We start from the raw sequence: 16,446 nt of genomic DNA on the forward strand, positions 1-16,446 counted from the left end.
TTCTGTTTGTTTTGTTTTTTTCTGTCAATGACTTTTTTACCTGTAAAGTTGGTTCCTGTTCCCATTGGAGTCAGAATGTTTGCCACTGACTTCAGCTGAAGATGATCAACTTACTCATCAAGACAATTTTGCAATGTACTGTTTGGTTATTTTCAAGGATTCAAGCTTTTTCATGTTTATCAGAGCATTAAAATGTTTGCTTGCCATGATTATGCTTAGTTGCATTGCATAAAGTTAGCATATTTTAATCTGATTTTTCCCTGTAGATATTGACGAGTGTGAAGACAATCCTAACATCTGTGATGGAGGCCAGTGTACAAACATTCCAGGAGAATACAGGTGTCTTTGCTATGATGGATTCATGGCATCTGAAGACATGAAGACTTGCATAGGTAAGTGAAAGTACATGTATTCCAATCTGCATTAACCAGGGAAAAAATATTTATTAAGGCACTATTTCCAAGAAGGCAGAAAATGGTATTGCTTTTATGCCCTAATTTTGGCCACCTGACCATAAGGACCAGCCCCTTTGCACAAGCTATGTTTATCAAATGCAGGTGTAATCTCTATAACCTTGTAGATCAGGATGCAAACATGGTGATCTATAGCATCATATCTTTGGGCCCTCTTCCTGTGAGGGTTTTATGCAGCTGAGAGTCCTTGCAGAAAGGAAATGCTGGTGAGTGACAGCATGGAAAATCTCTAGCAAGATAAATCACCAGTCCTGATTTAAACTTGTCTCCGAGACAAAACTATGTGCAAGTGCTGTACCTTGGTAGAACAAAAGTCATGAAACAATGTATCTCCAAAATGAAATTTTCACATTTAAATTAAAAATCTGTAGTGTATTTGAGGAGAAATATATGTACAAAACTAGATTATATATGTAATATAAAAATGTGTATACACACACATACGTATACATAGAAAGCATCAATAAATAGTCATTGTCATTCTTTGGATAATATGCTGAATCTTAGTCTCTGTTTTTAAGGAGAGTTGGAATTAAAGGTATGTTAATATAGCAGTGTTAAACCAGACCTCAAAATATACGCTAGGTAAAGAATAACTAACCTAAGCAGTTTTCTCTTTGAATACGTAGACCCATTTTCGTACCAAAACATCGTATCCCAAGAGATTTTGCCAGTTACTTTCTAAGAAATTTATGTAATAAATCTTAATTCATGGGGTTTTTTTTAGATGTTAACGAGTGTGATCTGCATCCAAACATCTGTCTGAGCGGAACCTGTGAGAATACAAAGGGCTCGTTTATCTGTCATTGTGATATGGGTTATTCAGGCAAGAAAGGCACAACTGGTTGCACAGGTATGTTTTAAAGTCTAATTATTAATTTCCAGTTAAACTCATGAGTCTGTGTGCCCTTTTTTCTAGTGTTCAAAACTTCCTCTCACTGTGCTTCTTTTCACTTCTTGGTGCTAAATATTGTATCTCTTATCCAAATTTTCTGAGCTTGTGCTCTGCTGGACTTCAGTGGCACAACATTCAGCCTGATGCTGCTTCTGCTGAAACGAGTGACAAAATGCCCACTGGGAACAAAACTGGGCTTATTACTGCATTGTTGTTGGTCTAAGAGAACAGAAAATGCCATTGCCTGTAATTTGACAGACTCTGAGGACCCCAGTGCATTTGGATTAGTTAATTGTATACTATGCATGCAAATAACAGGTATCTGTTCCAAGTGTTATTTTGGCAATCACTGATAGCTTGAAATATATGCTAAAATATATTTTCAGGTTTTGCGAAGTGGCAACAATACAGCTACTCAACTGCATTATATCAGCAAAATGAAAATTTGCATTATTTCATGTATTGCCAGCAAACAGAAATGATTCAAATATATAGGCTCTGAGGCCATGACATTAATAATCCTAGTGCTGGCGTCTCAAGCCAAGGTGTTGAGAGTCTTAGACTTTGCCCAAATATGAATGCAAACATATGTTTAATACAATTTTTAATGTAGGCTTAGGATAAACACATTTCTGGCAATGTCTTTGACACAAACTTTTATTATTAGTCTGCCGTTATTATGCACAGTTAATAATATATTTTTGTAAGTGCCCCAAATATATGAAGCTGGTTTTTTACAGCTCTCGTAGAACAATCTGAGAGCTGGAGTTGTACTTTGCGTATTGGACGGTGGAGGAATAGTTGTGTGTTAGTAACAGCTGCCTTTGACTTACATATGAACTGATCTAAATCCAAGAAATCCCTAATTGTACCCTGTAGACCAACTTTTCAATGTTCTTTGTTTCTGTGCTAAATTATATGAAGATCTTCAGTACTCTAGACCTGAACACCCTCGTGCTGAGTGCTGATCAGTTACACGTGGCGCAGCTATCACTCCCAGCGTAAGGAGCAGTCAGGGAAGATGAAGCAATTAGTAGAAGGCAAAAGACAGAAAAGGTCATGGAGGCAAGGGAGGAATCTGAGGTATGGCTTCTGGGGAAGTGCCTGGCAGTAGCCACCATTCTGGCATTACATGACGCAGGGTAGTGGCAAATGTCCCAAGCAATGCTTCCTTGTTAACAGTGAGGCAGGGAAATCCCTGCCTCCTGGTCCTAGCCAAGGACAGCCCCCTGGAGGGATGCTGTCTGCATGTAGTCTCTTCCCACCGCCTCATACATCTTTACCTTTCCCTCAGCCCATCCTCTGCTGCTTTTGGCTATAAGCCAGTGTCCCAAGGAGGATGACACTCACCAGGAAAACCAGCAGAACACCACCAATTACAAAAGGTGCTGTAGGGGGGCTCAGTAATTTGAGAGAGGCCAGTGGTATAAGACAAAATGGTGAAGTACCAGTTATGCTGATACAGCTGAGATGGGACCAAAATAAATCACCAAAATCTTTTGTATTTATATAAGGGAGGAAGCAGAGCAGGAACTTTGTAGGTTGGTTTCACGCTGAAGAAACTGTATGGATACAGATGCCATTGTGACAATGGTGTGCAGTTTCTCACATTCTGGTTTTTAAAAAGTCTGATTCGCTGGTGGAGACTTTTGAATTCCCTCACCTCATGTTTGTGCAGTATTAGAGCAGAGCTGAAGTTCCCAGGCTCGGGTACATAAGAGCATCCTTCAAGACTTCTTCTGCAGCGACCTTGCCAACAGCATCTTGACCTCAGGATTCAATTATTGTCTTACAGACAGATCAAAAGCATCCACGGGTTTTAGGAACTCCCGTGGAAAAAAATTACAAAAATGTGTACAACCCTTTGAATGGGAGGTACTCTGTTTCATGAGAATAACTAAATAACATCCTCTGGGTTCCATTAGAGTTTTGTCTAAATATTTCAGCTCCCTTGTCATTACTAATTGTTTCCATTTTAACAAATAAACATGCTTTTTTTCCCAATCATTTAATAGTATTCAGAATCCACCTACTGACTCTACATTCCCATCCCACACAGATGTTTGTTACCCCCTCCTTGATTCTCAGTAAGATTGTGAACATAGTTTAGTAACAAAAATAGAATTTTTTTAAAAATATGCAAAAATATACATCATAGATGCAGGTTTCTTAGGCAAAGTGCCACAAATGGTTTAATTTCTCTTCACAAGGCAAACTGTGGCAAGACTGACTCGGAGCAGTTAATTTTAGATTTTTCTAGGCAGGCAATGGTACATAGCCACTAGAGAGAAGATTGCAGAGTGTTCCCCTATCCCAGTTCCAGATTGCCCAGCTTCTTGACAAATACCTTGTCTCTGCTTTTTCTGTCAATAAAGTATACATGTACTTGTGCAGAAATGAAATCCTGTATTGGCACTTGGCATTTGTATTTTGTGATTCGTCACCACTCTGGAGTATTGCCTGTAAATTTACTTGCCCTGATGTTTTCACAGAGGAACAAATTCTTCTCTGATCGGACTCTCTCCCAGCCATCCTTGCCAGTTACAGCTGTGTGCACAGACCTCCTGTTTGCTCCTGGTGGATCTGTGCCTGCACACGCTTAAGGTGCTCTTTACAAAGTCAAACTGAACAAGGTGAACCTGGGGGCAGAAGTTGCCCAAGGCAGTCATCTGGTCAAAAATAAATGTGCTTTAAAAGTCAGCTGGATTTCTCCACAGCAGGCTCATGGAGCTGGAGGGCTGAGACCAGGCTCTGACTCTGCAAGGGCCATGCTGTTTGGAGAAAGACTAGTGGGAGATGTTCAGCTGCAGCCTTGCCTGGTGTGGGGTATGAGGTTAGAGAGTTTGGTCTTGAGTATTGCTTGCTGTCAACCAGTAATGATGACCCTAGTAGATAAATGAAGAGTGGGCACACACTTCATACTTGCATGGTTGACAATAGCATAGTTATAAATAGTTATAAAGATAGTTACAAAGACATCACCTGATAGTGTGAAAAGAAGAGGTGATTCCTGTCATTTGCCCTCAGAAATAGGTCTGTAACATTTTGTGACTTGTATAATGTGCTTGCCTCTCTCCTATCTTTGGCTTCTGGCCATTAATAATACGTTGTGTTTCAGTCTTGATGGCACAAGAGAGTTCTGGTATCAGTGAAACAAATCCATTTCCCTTTGTGAATCTGGGAGCTGGCTGTGTCAGGCCAAATACCAGAAGATAATACTACGAAGATGCTGCCCGCCAAATGGGGGTGTCACAGAAGGAGCGTATTGTGAGTAGGCGTCTCTCCAGCCATAACATGCTGCGCCCCAGGCTGATGACGTAAGGATGAATAGCAGGCAAATCTGAACTGCCCCATGTGAAACTCCAAGAGGTGCTTACAGTGCAGTATGCTGAATAAAATCCAAGAGTGATTCCAAAAGTCAAAACAATTCTACATGTATAGATATCAGAATAGAGGAATTTTTCCATATATTTTTCTACTTGTGTGAGCGCTAAGTTGAAACTCCCTGTGTTCTCCCTCTGAAAAGCCTCTGTTTTACCTGCCTGGTTACATGGGCAGCGACCCAGGAGGAGGAAATGCCTTGTGACTTCCACCAGACGACTGGCCCCGTGGGAATTGGGCCCAGGCTTGAAATGCCAGTGAAATGTCTGTGCAATAAAATGCACAGATACGCAGAGAGCGCCAAAAACATTAAAATGTCAGAAAATGCTTGAAGGATTTGCAGAATTCCTGACAAACAGTGCTGATAGATAGGTGGAGTCTCAATTAAATTCACGCTTTGCTAAGAACCCTTATAGACTATCGAAGCCCCAGTGAAACCTAACAAAAAATGTAAATGGTACACAGAGTTCCTTGAGGATTTCATGCCCTGTGATGAATGTGTGAGTTTTCATGTGTTAATGTTCACTCTCATTCTGGTCAAACGCAGAGGAATGACTTGGGTGTTTCCAGAGTATAGGTGAGAATACGGTGACTTAGCCCCATGTTGCTCTCTGGCCAAGTTTAATGATCCACTTCAAGACTGCACCGGGATGCTAGCAGATCCTGGCTAGCTGTTTGTTTCCTTTGGTTGCTGTGTTTGCAAGCGTAGTGCCAACATGACAGGTATATACGACACGTATTTTTGCTGCACATCCGCAGCTCCAAAAATCTGTGCCTCTGTCATTAATGGGAGAGACGCTTTATTAATTGCCAGAGGCTCGAGAGAAAAAATATTTGTTCAGAGAAGAGAACCGAAGGAGCCAACAAAATAGAGTGACTGACAGGTTTTTTTCCCCAGAGTGCTTGGGATTGTTATGATGTCAGATCTGCATATTATTTATTGTGCGTATTCTCATCTGTTGTAGGCAGACAACTCCCTTAGTATTAATGGGAATTGTGCAATTACAAAGCTGAGAACATGTGTGCAGCAGGACTGGGGCACAGTGGGACCAGCTGAGGATGCAGTGTCAGTCTCGGATTGGAATGTCTTTATTTTCCTTGGCTTGTCACGGCCTCATACTGGAGGCAGAAAGAAAAGGTTGATATAAATCAGTGACTCACTCCTTTACTCTTTAGTGGCAGTCCCCCTGAAGTCAATGGGAATAGGCCACCATTGTGTAAAACCCTGACTCAAGTAGCGTCCTCCTGTGCACGCTTTGGGTCATGATACCTTCACTCAGACCAAGTAACGCTTTTCTCTTCAAACAATTATATGAATAAAGTTGGAATATTTGAAGAGTGTAGTACTGTTTGTACTGCCATGCAGACAGCACAATCTGGACTCTTGCTCTTATTAAAGACATTTATGTTGAGTTAATTTTTCCTCTACAGAGCTCAACTTCTCCTTTCTGTTTCATTCTGTGAAGCTGTAATTCAATACTTATGGCAGCATAAATCCATATTAAGCTCCAGTACAAGCAGGCATAAATTCCATTGATTTCACTGCCCCGTTTACACAGGAGCGTGTTTGGTCTGAGATCTCTTTTGCCTTGGAAATAATTGCCATGCAATAAATTTAGGCTTATATCTCAGCTGTGCAATGAAAGGAGAGAATAGGGATTATAGTAAAACAACATCTGAGTTAAATGCAGATAGCTTTGAAAATAAGTAAAATCTGGGATGAAGCCAGTGATGGTATTTTATATGCCTCAATCAGCTTTCATTTAAGTATCTGAAAACCTTTCCATGCATCAATGAAATAAGCCCTGCAATGTCCCTATAAAAGTAGATGGTATTAGACAATATATTTTGCATTCCCTGTTTGATCTTTACCCAGGCAGAAAGCATTGAAATCTGTTGAATTTTTTTTTCTGGAAAGAAGCTGAAAAGGATTTCAGGATTTTGTTCAAAGCAAGTGGAATGGCATTTCAGTGGATAATCTCTGAGAAAGTTGATCCCATTATAAATACCTGTGTTTGGATATAGATTTGTGTTCACAACTTTCATCCCACAGAAGTTTCCAAGCTTTTAGTGTGTGTGTCAAACAGCTGACAGGGGAACAAGTGCCTAGTGCAAGGGCCCTAGTGTCACTGTGCTGCTGTTCCACTGAGAGATGTTAAGGGGGGCTCTCAGGTGCAGAGTGTTAGTGCAAGGTGGGATGGGATGGAGTCCACAGTCATTTTATGTAGAGTTGAAAATTTGTTTTAGATTGCCTTAAATTTGAGCCCGAGCATGACTTCATTGCGGTGTAGCTGTTGCATGCAAGTTACTGTTTGTGTTTGCTGGTGGTTTAAAAAAATTCTTGGCAGAAATCTCTCCACTGATGATGTTTTTTGTGGTGTTTTGTTGTGCTCCGCAGGGTATAAGGAAGCATGTGATTGTATGTTTCAGAGCATCAAATAATCAAATACAGTGCAATCTTAATGTTAGCAGTGGTTTAACAGTTGAGGTTTTAAAATCCTGTAAAGGTTAAAATACAGAGTGTTTGCTTCAGCTTCTTTATGTCAATGTATACTTGTAGCTGACCTCTTGAAATTCCATCTAGGCTTTCCCTTCAGTCCAAGCCAAAATGAGGGTTTTTTTCTGACCAGCCTTAAGATTTTTGACAGACACTCGTTTCCTGTTTAGGGTGATGTTATCTTCATATGAGTTTCTGCACATGTTAAAAGCAAATATGCTCTGAGATTATCTGCTCCTGACCCTTTTTTTAAGTTTTAAAAAGTAAATGTCCATTTGCATGTTTTCAGGCTTGTGGGTGCAGTCAACAATCATTAATAGTAGATTCCAGCTGCCAGATTTAGATCTATATCCAGACATCAGGATTCAGATTATGGGAATACTCATGTCTGGGGTTTTGATTTAGAGTAATGCCTCATTTAGAAAGAAACCCAGAAAAGTAAGGTTGGATGCAATTTTACTGTACAGACTTAAAAAGTCCCAGCAAGTAAACACAAAACCAAACAAACAAAAAAAACCCCAAGCCAGCAGTGGGTTTGGGTAATTTCTGGGCTTGAGTATTTAATTGTAGGATGACAGACATATGTTGTCTGCTTCTCAGCGTCACGTGTAGCCTTTGTGAAAAGTGACTATATATGTACAGGGCATAGAGAAAGGACACAGAGCCTTTTGTCTAAAGAAGGGCGGGCAGAAAAACCTAAGAGTGTTACAAAGGAAATTATTAATGTGGTACCCAGACACTTTCCTCAATGGTTCCACTCTCTTGCCCTCTTTAAAGAGCTAATAATTTTTAGGTATATTGATAGGGAAACAAATTGTGATTTGGGGCTGAGAACCCCAAAGGTTGTTACATGGTTGATGGCTGATGCCTTTTCTTAGTCATCTTCTCAAGAGGAGTCTGTGCTGTGTTTTTCTCTGTGGAATCATGTGGAGTTTGTGAGCTTATTTTCCCTTTCCATTTGCTATTGTACAGAATGAGACGATTTGGCTTACTGCAACAACAGTAACAGGGAGGGCTGAAAAAATTGATATAAATATTAAGTGGTTTGATGTGAATTCTGGATAATTTACATCTTGCGTGGAAGTAAAGCTTAGTTAGGAGAGGGCTCGGTTACAGAAAACACTGTAAAATCCATAGCTCAGGCATGTAAGAAAATTCCTGCCAGTTTTGTTTTAGTTACCAGGAGTAATTGCTGAAAACAGTTGTCTTTGAGTTTATACATTCTCCAAGTACTTGTATAGGGTATTAATATTGTTTTGTGACAAGGAAGAATGGAGGTCAGTTTGTCTTTTTTGGTCTATGCATTTTGACATTGCCAGAAAATGCCCAAGAATGAAAATAAGGTGAAAATAGCAAGTACTGAAATAGAACGTGCTGGCATGAATGCATATGTTGAAGATTGGATGACTTGCTGCCTGATGTCTCCAAGGATGCTGGCTTTTTCCACGGTGTTAGGTTTTCTCTTAATAAACGGCATACTTGATGAGCATTGTGTCCATCAGCTGTCACATTAAAGACAGTAGTGCAGCCCATCCTCCACCTTCCACACAGTCTCTGGCAAAGCAGAACCTGGCTTGGTTAACTGCCTAGGGATAATCCTAGGAGAACTTTGCAGGTTGTGCCCAGCTGGTGTTCATCAGCATCCTGGCAGATCTAGTGGGGCTGTGGGAGTGCTGCATTCCAGGAGTCCCTGGGCAGCAGAGTTGCCTCTGAGACCTTTTAGCAAACCATGCACTGTAGAGCCACCGGAGTCCCTCACTGTGGGCTCTAGGATGGGCAGATGGGAAGGCTGTCTTCTTTCCCTCAGTCATCTTAAGGTATGGCCAAGATACATCCAGTGCATTGTAGTGGTACCTTTCTATATTCAGGGGAGCACAGGTCTTCCCACCAGCTCAGAGTCATCAAATTTGACCCACAACCCTGTTGCAAAGCTGCTTGACAAACGTACATCCCAGGATGCTGAACACCTGTGGTAATCTTCATGGATGCTAGTCCTCTTCTTCCCGAAGGCTGTGGCCTCATACGCTGAGTGCACCAGTTGGAAAAGCAAAAGAAAACCTAAGTTACAGTTTTCCTTCTTGAATATAAAAGTTACCAAGCTTTGTAGCAAACTGCAGAAGTACTGCTTTATATACCTGTCAAAAAAATAGATAGTAGGGCAGCACGTTTGAAATATGCTATATGCTTCTTTGTTTTTCTTTGTTGAGATTCCATTTCTCTTCTGCTTCTTTTTTAAATGTCATGTTACAAAGAAATGCAGACTTGCTTTCATGTTCTTACTGTCTTGAGAAATTCCAGTATTGGTTATCTGGATATGAGAAAGTTTGATTCACGAGCTCTTCAAACATCTCTGTGTTTTTACAGATATCAATGAGTGTGAAATCGGAGCCCATAACTGCGATAGACATGCCATATGTACAAACACAGCAGGAAGTTTCAAATGTAGCTGCAGCCCTGGCTGGATTGGCAATGGTATCAAGTGCACAGGTGAGGGTCATATGCATTGGTATTTATTTGTAAGTTCAGACCAAAGCTGGGTCCTAGAAATTCTGAAAAAAATCAATACCACACCTACAAATTGAGCAGAGATATGATTACCAAGCTTGTTAGGTTGATTTGACATCCTCCATCGGAGGACAAATTCTCTGCCATGGTAACTGTGGAATCAGCATTATCTCATGTTTGACTTGTGAGTTGGTGAAAACAGACTGGAGCATGGAGACAGATGCTGTGTTCTTGAGGGCAGCTGATGGGAGGCAGTGAGAGGTCTCCTGGTGCTCCTCGTGAAAACAGGATACAGGTCTTAGTTTGAGAGTGCCCTGCAGCTTCCTCATTCACAGTTACTTTGTCAGACTTCTTTGCTGGGCTGCAAAGAAGCTGTGCTTGCTTCTCCAGTCAGATGACCCCACATACGTGTGAGTTTTGTTATGGAAGATTATTTAAAGTAGAGCTTCTGTGTGCCTTACACTATATTTAAAGTTTGTATTCATCGTGTGGTTTTTAACTGATGTTGCTTTTTTCCTTTTTTTTTTTTTTTTCCTAATTATTTTAAAGACCTGGATGAGTGCTCCAATGGAACTCACATGTGCAGCCCACATGCTGACTGTAAGAATACAATGGGCTCTTACCGCTGCCTGTGTAAAGAAGGTTATACTGGGGATGGCTTCACTTGTACAGGTGAGCTTTAGGAAAGCATGGGATCACCTCCAGTGGTCCCTTGCAACCTAAGTTAGTCTACGATTCAATACACAAAACCAGCTTTTAAACAATTGAAATTATTGTCTAATATGTCATCTTCTGTTGTCTTCTACTTCACCTAAGTTGCCGTAACTTGACAGAAATACTGTGTATTATACGTAATCTAAAGCAATCTTTTTTTTTCACTTGATAAAATGCAGGTTTTCATTGAGCTTTTCTTGTTAATCAGAGTGGGTGGCTAAATTATTAAAACTATGCTTGATCATATAATTTGACTTGTTAGAAACCAATCCATTGGCAACCCACCTTCCTATTTAAATAATAAGGCACATGCATTAAAATGACTTTTTAAAATTGCCTGAAAATGTTTGTTCTTTCCACAAGTGCATGTGTGCTGCCTGTCCTCTTTACTGCATCATCCTGAGAGATGGTGTCAGGGTGCAGTGTTGACATGTAGAATGATGGAAGTAACTGCTTCTTAAAACCTCATTTTATAAACTAAATGTGATTATAAAACAGTGCTAGAGAGATGTTTTCCACCCACACTTCATTCTTCTGCTTTGAAGAACAGATTAGCTCATGTAAGCTTAGTCATTGGGAGCCCTGCTATTACGCTAAGGATATCAGTGTTGCTGGTGATGCTATGTGGAGGGTGACCTTGTTTGGAATAAAGCCATGTGATAGACAGCTGGTGGACCAGGTTTTCAGCTGCGCAAATCAGCAGCACTCTTATCAGCTACAGCAGATTTTTATGGCATCTGAGAATCTGGCTCAGCAGGTTTAAGGCTGAATTTGAATCATTCCAAATTATAAATGGACCCTGGGATTCTGTTTAATTCTCTCCGTATAATTTACTCTTGAATCTGATTCAGCTTCCTTAGCGGCCTTCATAACCCAGTACTCTTTGTTAATTTCCCATATGATGATTTCCAGGAGTCTATAAACTACATCTTTCAAATGGAGTGCTTACGGAGTTTCTGCATTCAATAGAACTTTTTTTTTTTTAAAAAAATTGTATACTGTATTGTTCATGGATGCAGGAGGTGGCTGGGATTCAGACTAGGGCACACAAGTGTTCCATAAGCCCTCTGCCAACGTGTGCAGCATTCACCCTGGTAGTAGGTACTACTTTGGATTTGCCAGACTTTGATTTTTTACAAGCTCACACTGCCAGCCAGACTATATGTTGCAACAAGTAGGGTGTTGTATAAAATTTCAGCTAGAGAGTAAGGGCCACAATCTATCTGAAGGGCAGCATAGTCCAGTAGCAAGGCTGGTTTTCTCATAAGCTGTTAACCTGCAGTATAATTTTGATCAAGTTATTTTGACCTCAGTGCCACTTTTTTGTCAGTGTTTTGCACGTTTGGCGTGGAGACTGCCTATTACCATATGTTTGCTCATTGCACAGTAAACCTCTTTCTTCAATTGCTGCCTCAAGGCTTTACTGTAATAGAAACAATAACTATAATAAAATTCACATGCTCATTCTGAGTCTAAATTTGACCCTGTGTACTGCCTCCAATTGTTATTAGCTGTAGCTACTTTAGGAGTCTGTGCCTCTCTAATTTTCCTTTTGATGAGAAGCTGTGTTTTCAACATGTCGGAAATATACCAAGCTGTTACATGTAATAGTCTCTGCACATAACTAGGTTGCAATTTCTTCTGCAAGTGTTCAGAACTAATAGAAGAATTAAAATCTTTGAAACACCGCATGCTTCAGCTGAAACAAATGTTGGTGAGAAAACCATGTTTACGGTAAACCTGCAATTTCTCTTCCTTTTACAGACCTCGATGAATGCTCAGAAAACTTGAATCTCTGTGAAAATGGGCAGTGCCTCAATGCCCCTGGAGGATACCGTTGTGAATGTGATATGGGATTTTTGCCAAGCCCAGATGGGAAAGCATGTGAAGGTAATTCTCCATAAGCTTTAAACAACACTCAACAAATTCTGCCTTAATAGTTTTTTATGTTTGAAAATTTTTATAATTGGTTGCAGTTGTGGTGGTATTGAGAACCGCCTGAAAATTGTCAATAGTAGTTGCTTCTTTTCAGTTTTATGCATTTATTATGGGCCTCTAGGTGTTCGTCTACCTATTGTATGTGGAGAGAACAGCTTTTTGGAGCTTATCTTACGAGATACTCTGTCAGCTGCCATTTCATCTTGGTCAGTTGTACCCAGTTCTTCATTTTACTCGTAACAGTTAAACAGAAAAAGCTGTTACTTTGTCTCGGTGTATATGAAGCTGAAAAACACTGATTTGGTAGCTAGTACAGTGAACGTGCTTTGAGGGCCTCTGTGAGGTGCAGAAGCAGAGTTTGAAGCCTTGCAGAAAGTTTGTATGACTGCCAAAAAAAAAAAACCACCAACATCCCATGAGTATGCATTCAGTTTTGAAAGTGAGTTGTCGGTTAACTGTTTACAACTCGTTCATAAGAGTTTTGCATGTGCAAAGATTCGCAAAAATCAAATAGTAAACATGTTACCTACATGATTAAGGTCATATATTTGATCGTAGCATTTGAAATCTGCAGTTGATATAATGCTAATCAGTCAGTCAAGAAGAATCAGCCGTATCTCTGACATATTAATAACTCATAGTAACTGGTGTTTGATGGAGTTCTTAAGTACATCACTATAAATAGAATTTTTTTCCCCTGTAAAGTGTTCTGTGTATTTTTTTTTTAGTAATCTACCAAGAGAAATAATTTATGAGAGTGAATTTTTGGGTAAACTAAAACAATATTAGGTTTCATAATATTTCATGAAACAATTTACTTTCAAACCTTTTAGCTAACTTTAAATAGCTTATGTAGAGCCTAGTTCCTGTTGCTAAAACAGACTTTCCTTGATGTCCCAGATACGTACTCTAAATGCAGCATTTTAAGGTACTTTGTAAACACACACTTTTTTATTGTTATCAGATTGGTGGCTCTTGGTGCAGTGCGTATGGTGTTCAGTAGATACTGAATCAGATGCAGTGATTTGGACAAAAGGCACAAAAGTGAGCTTTGCTTGCCAAACCTGAGATCTGTCAAATGCAGAAACCTGAAAATGAGCATCAAGTTCACCTTTGGGCAGAAGCTTTTCCTTTGCTGATGTCCAGCTTTCTGCAGATGACTGCTGATTAGAATTTTTCAAAAGATGTCTCCTGCCATGTTTAATTTTGCTACTTGCCAGATTAACCCACTAATAAGCTCAGATTGTTTCTGGCATGGCTTCCAGAGACACTGGAAAGAGCCTTTTGCCCAGAAACAAGGTTATGGATTAGGTTCCTTAGACTCCATCTGGCATGTTATTTTTCTGGTCTTACACAGTGTGCAGAAGCAGTTGGCTTCCAGATCCATGTTTTCTGAACCCTTTTGCATTTCTCTGTCTATATCTTAAAAATCCAAGGAAACCTCATATTTTTCCCTTTCTGTTCCTCTCTCAGATATTGATGAGTGCTCACTTCCTAACATCTGTGTCTACGGCACTTGTCATAACCTCCCTGGACTTTTCCGATGCGAGTGTGAAGTGGGCTACGAGTTGGACCGAAGCGGTGGTAACTGCACAGGTAAATATAATTTTGAACAACATGCTTTTTAATTTTCTTCTAGTGTCATGGTCAGCTCTGTAGGAAATTCTTGTAAAAAGCTATACAAATCAGAGTGGATATCGGAAAATGTGCACTTCCCTGCTGTATAACATGGGATTCTCCTTCCTGCCTTTTCTACACTCTTTCCCCTTCTTTGTCAACCTCTGATATCCCATCGGTTTAAGAGAAGAAGGGGGAAAACAGAGCAGTGAGAGCCCTTCTGTCTGCATCTCCCAGCCAGAGATGTGTTGCACCTTGTAGTTTCCATTCACAGTACTGGAGGGTAAGCTATGACCTTGTGGTGTACTTTGCCCTTAAGCATTTCTTTTAGTACTTTATGTGAATTTTAGTTCATGGATTGGTTTCCCCATGAAATGATGAGTTTATCTCAAACTGCTGTTCTCAAATGTGTATGTATGGGTTTTTAGAGCTTCCTGGAGATCAGTGTATCTCCTAACTAATGGATTTATGGTGGTCAGCATATGATACCTGATATATTGATGGTTTGCACTGTCCTTGAGTATTTGCTTACTGTCTGCTTTTATTTTTTTCCCAGATGTTAATGAATGTGCAGATCCCACAACCTGCATTAGTGGCACATGTGTCAATACTGCTGGTAGTTACACCTGTGAGTGCCCTCCTGATTTTGAGCTGAATCCCACCCGAGTTGGATGTGTTGGTAAGGGACCGTTCCTTATGTTATTTACAAGTGAAGTTGTGCAGAGAGGCTGCAAGGCTAACTGTTTAGGAATAGGAATAATGTCCCAGGTCATAGAAAAGGGCTGGAACAGGCTCTCCAGCTCCCACCCCACTGCCCCTGGCTTAGAGGTTGTAATAGTGCAGTGGGCATACGTCCAGAGTGATGTAGCAGGCCAGCAGTGCCCAGCTGCCAGAGCCCAACCCTTGGGGCTTGTTACAGCTGTCCACAATTTACAGCAGGCGTGAGACAATTTTACATTTCAACAAGCTTAAACCAATGTCCAGCTGGCCCCAAGATGGCAGGTGAAGTTGCAGCATAAAGCCACGAGGCTCTTGGAGCATTGAGCACAGCTTGGCTAGGTGCAGCTTCACAACTGATGGAAATGCTCTTGTATTAGGCTCCAGCTGCTTAGTAATCCTCTGATTATTTTTTTTTGTTTGTTTAAGAGGACATAGGGATGCTCCTCAAATTCAAATGGATTTGAAATTCCTAACTTTAGTAGATGCTTTCATGCTTGTTAACCTCAAGGAGAAGAAAGCAGTGAGTTTCTAGAACTGGAGGGATGTACAAGTGCACGTGAAAATGTGAATCAAAATGAGAAAGGGCCTGGTTGAACTGCCCTTGGTCATGCTGAATAAATTCCCTATTTTGTGACAAGTCCAACAAAGCCAAGGAATGGGACACCACCATCCTATCTAAGTGGGAAAAGCTGGGCCCTCCTGGACAATGCAAATTACTTGCTTTGGCTGTCCTACAAGAAATGGGAGCCATCTGAAGGTATCCCTCGTCCTGAGATATGTTGTGTTTTCCTCTTATAAGATGTGTTTCTTATGTGCATTCTGAATAGATACACGATCCGGCAACTGTTACCTGGACATTAAAACTCGTGGAGATAATGGTGGCACCTTCTGCAGCAATGAGATTGGAGTGGGTGTTTCCAAGGCTTCCTGTTGCTGCTCTCTGGGCAAAGCTTGGGGCGTTCCCTGTGAACATTGCCCACTTGTGAACACAAGTAAGCCAGCTTTCCTGGGTTAAACACAACAATACAGTGTGTTTGTTGGATATTTTTTTTTTTCTAATTTAGCCAGGTAACTCCTCAGTGTAATCATTTCTTGTGTACATGCAGAGGACAGTTTTTCACTGGTCTCAACCAAAAACTTTTCTGATCTTTGAAAAAGATTATTTAGCCAGAAGATTATAATTTTTGAGCAAGTTTGGTGTCACACAAGAAATTACATTATGAAATGGAATAGCGGTTGATGTTGCAGAGTAAAACCTAATGTTTTTATCTGGTTACTTTGTTACTTTACATTTAAATTACCTGTAATAATCTGATTAATTTTCAAAAATAATTTCAAAAAATGCGCTGAAAATGTTTATACTAATTTAGGTTCATAAATCTATTTTATTTTCAGCTGAATATAAGGTTCTTTGCCCTGGAGGGGAAGGATTCCGACCAAACCCTATTACAGTTATATTAGAAGGTAATGTTTACATTTTCCTATATTTACACATCTAAAATTATGAAACTCTTCAGTGACTGTTGCTTTTCATAGGAAAGCATAAATGAAACTTGCGGGTTTGTTTTAACAGATATTGATGAATGTCAAGAACTGCCTGGACTTTGCCAAGGAGGAAAATGTATTAATACGTTTGGTAGCTTCCAGTGCCAGTGTCCTTCAGGGTACTATTTGAATGAAGAGACCCGAGTGTGTGATGGTAGGTA

The 16,446-nt window shown here is 40.3% G+C and overlaps 1 protein-coding gene across 1 annotated transcript in view; it reads left to right on the forward strand.

The window, feature by feature from the left end:
* The window catches only part of FBN1 (fibrillin 1), a 157,391-nt gene that overhangs the window by 106,158 nt on the left and 34,787 nt on the right, over window positions 1-16,446 (forward strand). The window contains 10 exon segments of the mRNA XM_040601426.1: window positions 267-392; window positions 1,201-1,326; window positions 9,611-9,733; window positions 10,301-10,423; window positions 12,230-12,355; window positions 13,877-13,999; window positions 14,577-14,699; window positions 15,568-15,732; window positions 16,136-16,204; window positions 16,314-16,439. Of these exon segments, the coding sequence (XP_040457360.1) occupies window positions 267-392; window positions 1,201-1,326; window positions 9,611-9,733; window positions 10,301-10,423; window positions 12,230-12,355; window positions 13,877-13,999; window positions 14,577-14,699; window positions 15,568-15,732; window positions 16,136-16,204; window positions 16,314-16,439 (1,230 nt within the window).

This window comes from Falco naumanni, chromosome 7 (genome assembly GCF_017639655.2).
Source record: "Falco naumanni isolate bFalNau1 chromosome 7, bFalNau1.pat, whole genome shotgun sequence".
NCBI lineage: Eukaryota > Metazoa > Chordata > Aves > Falconiformes > Falconidae > Falco > Falco naumanni.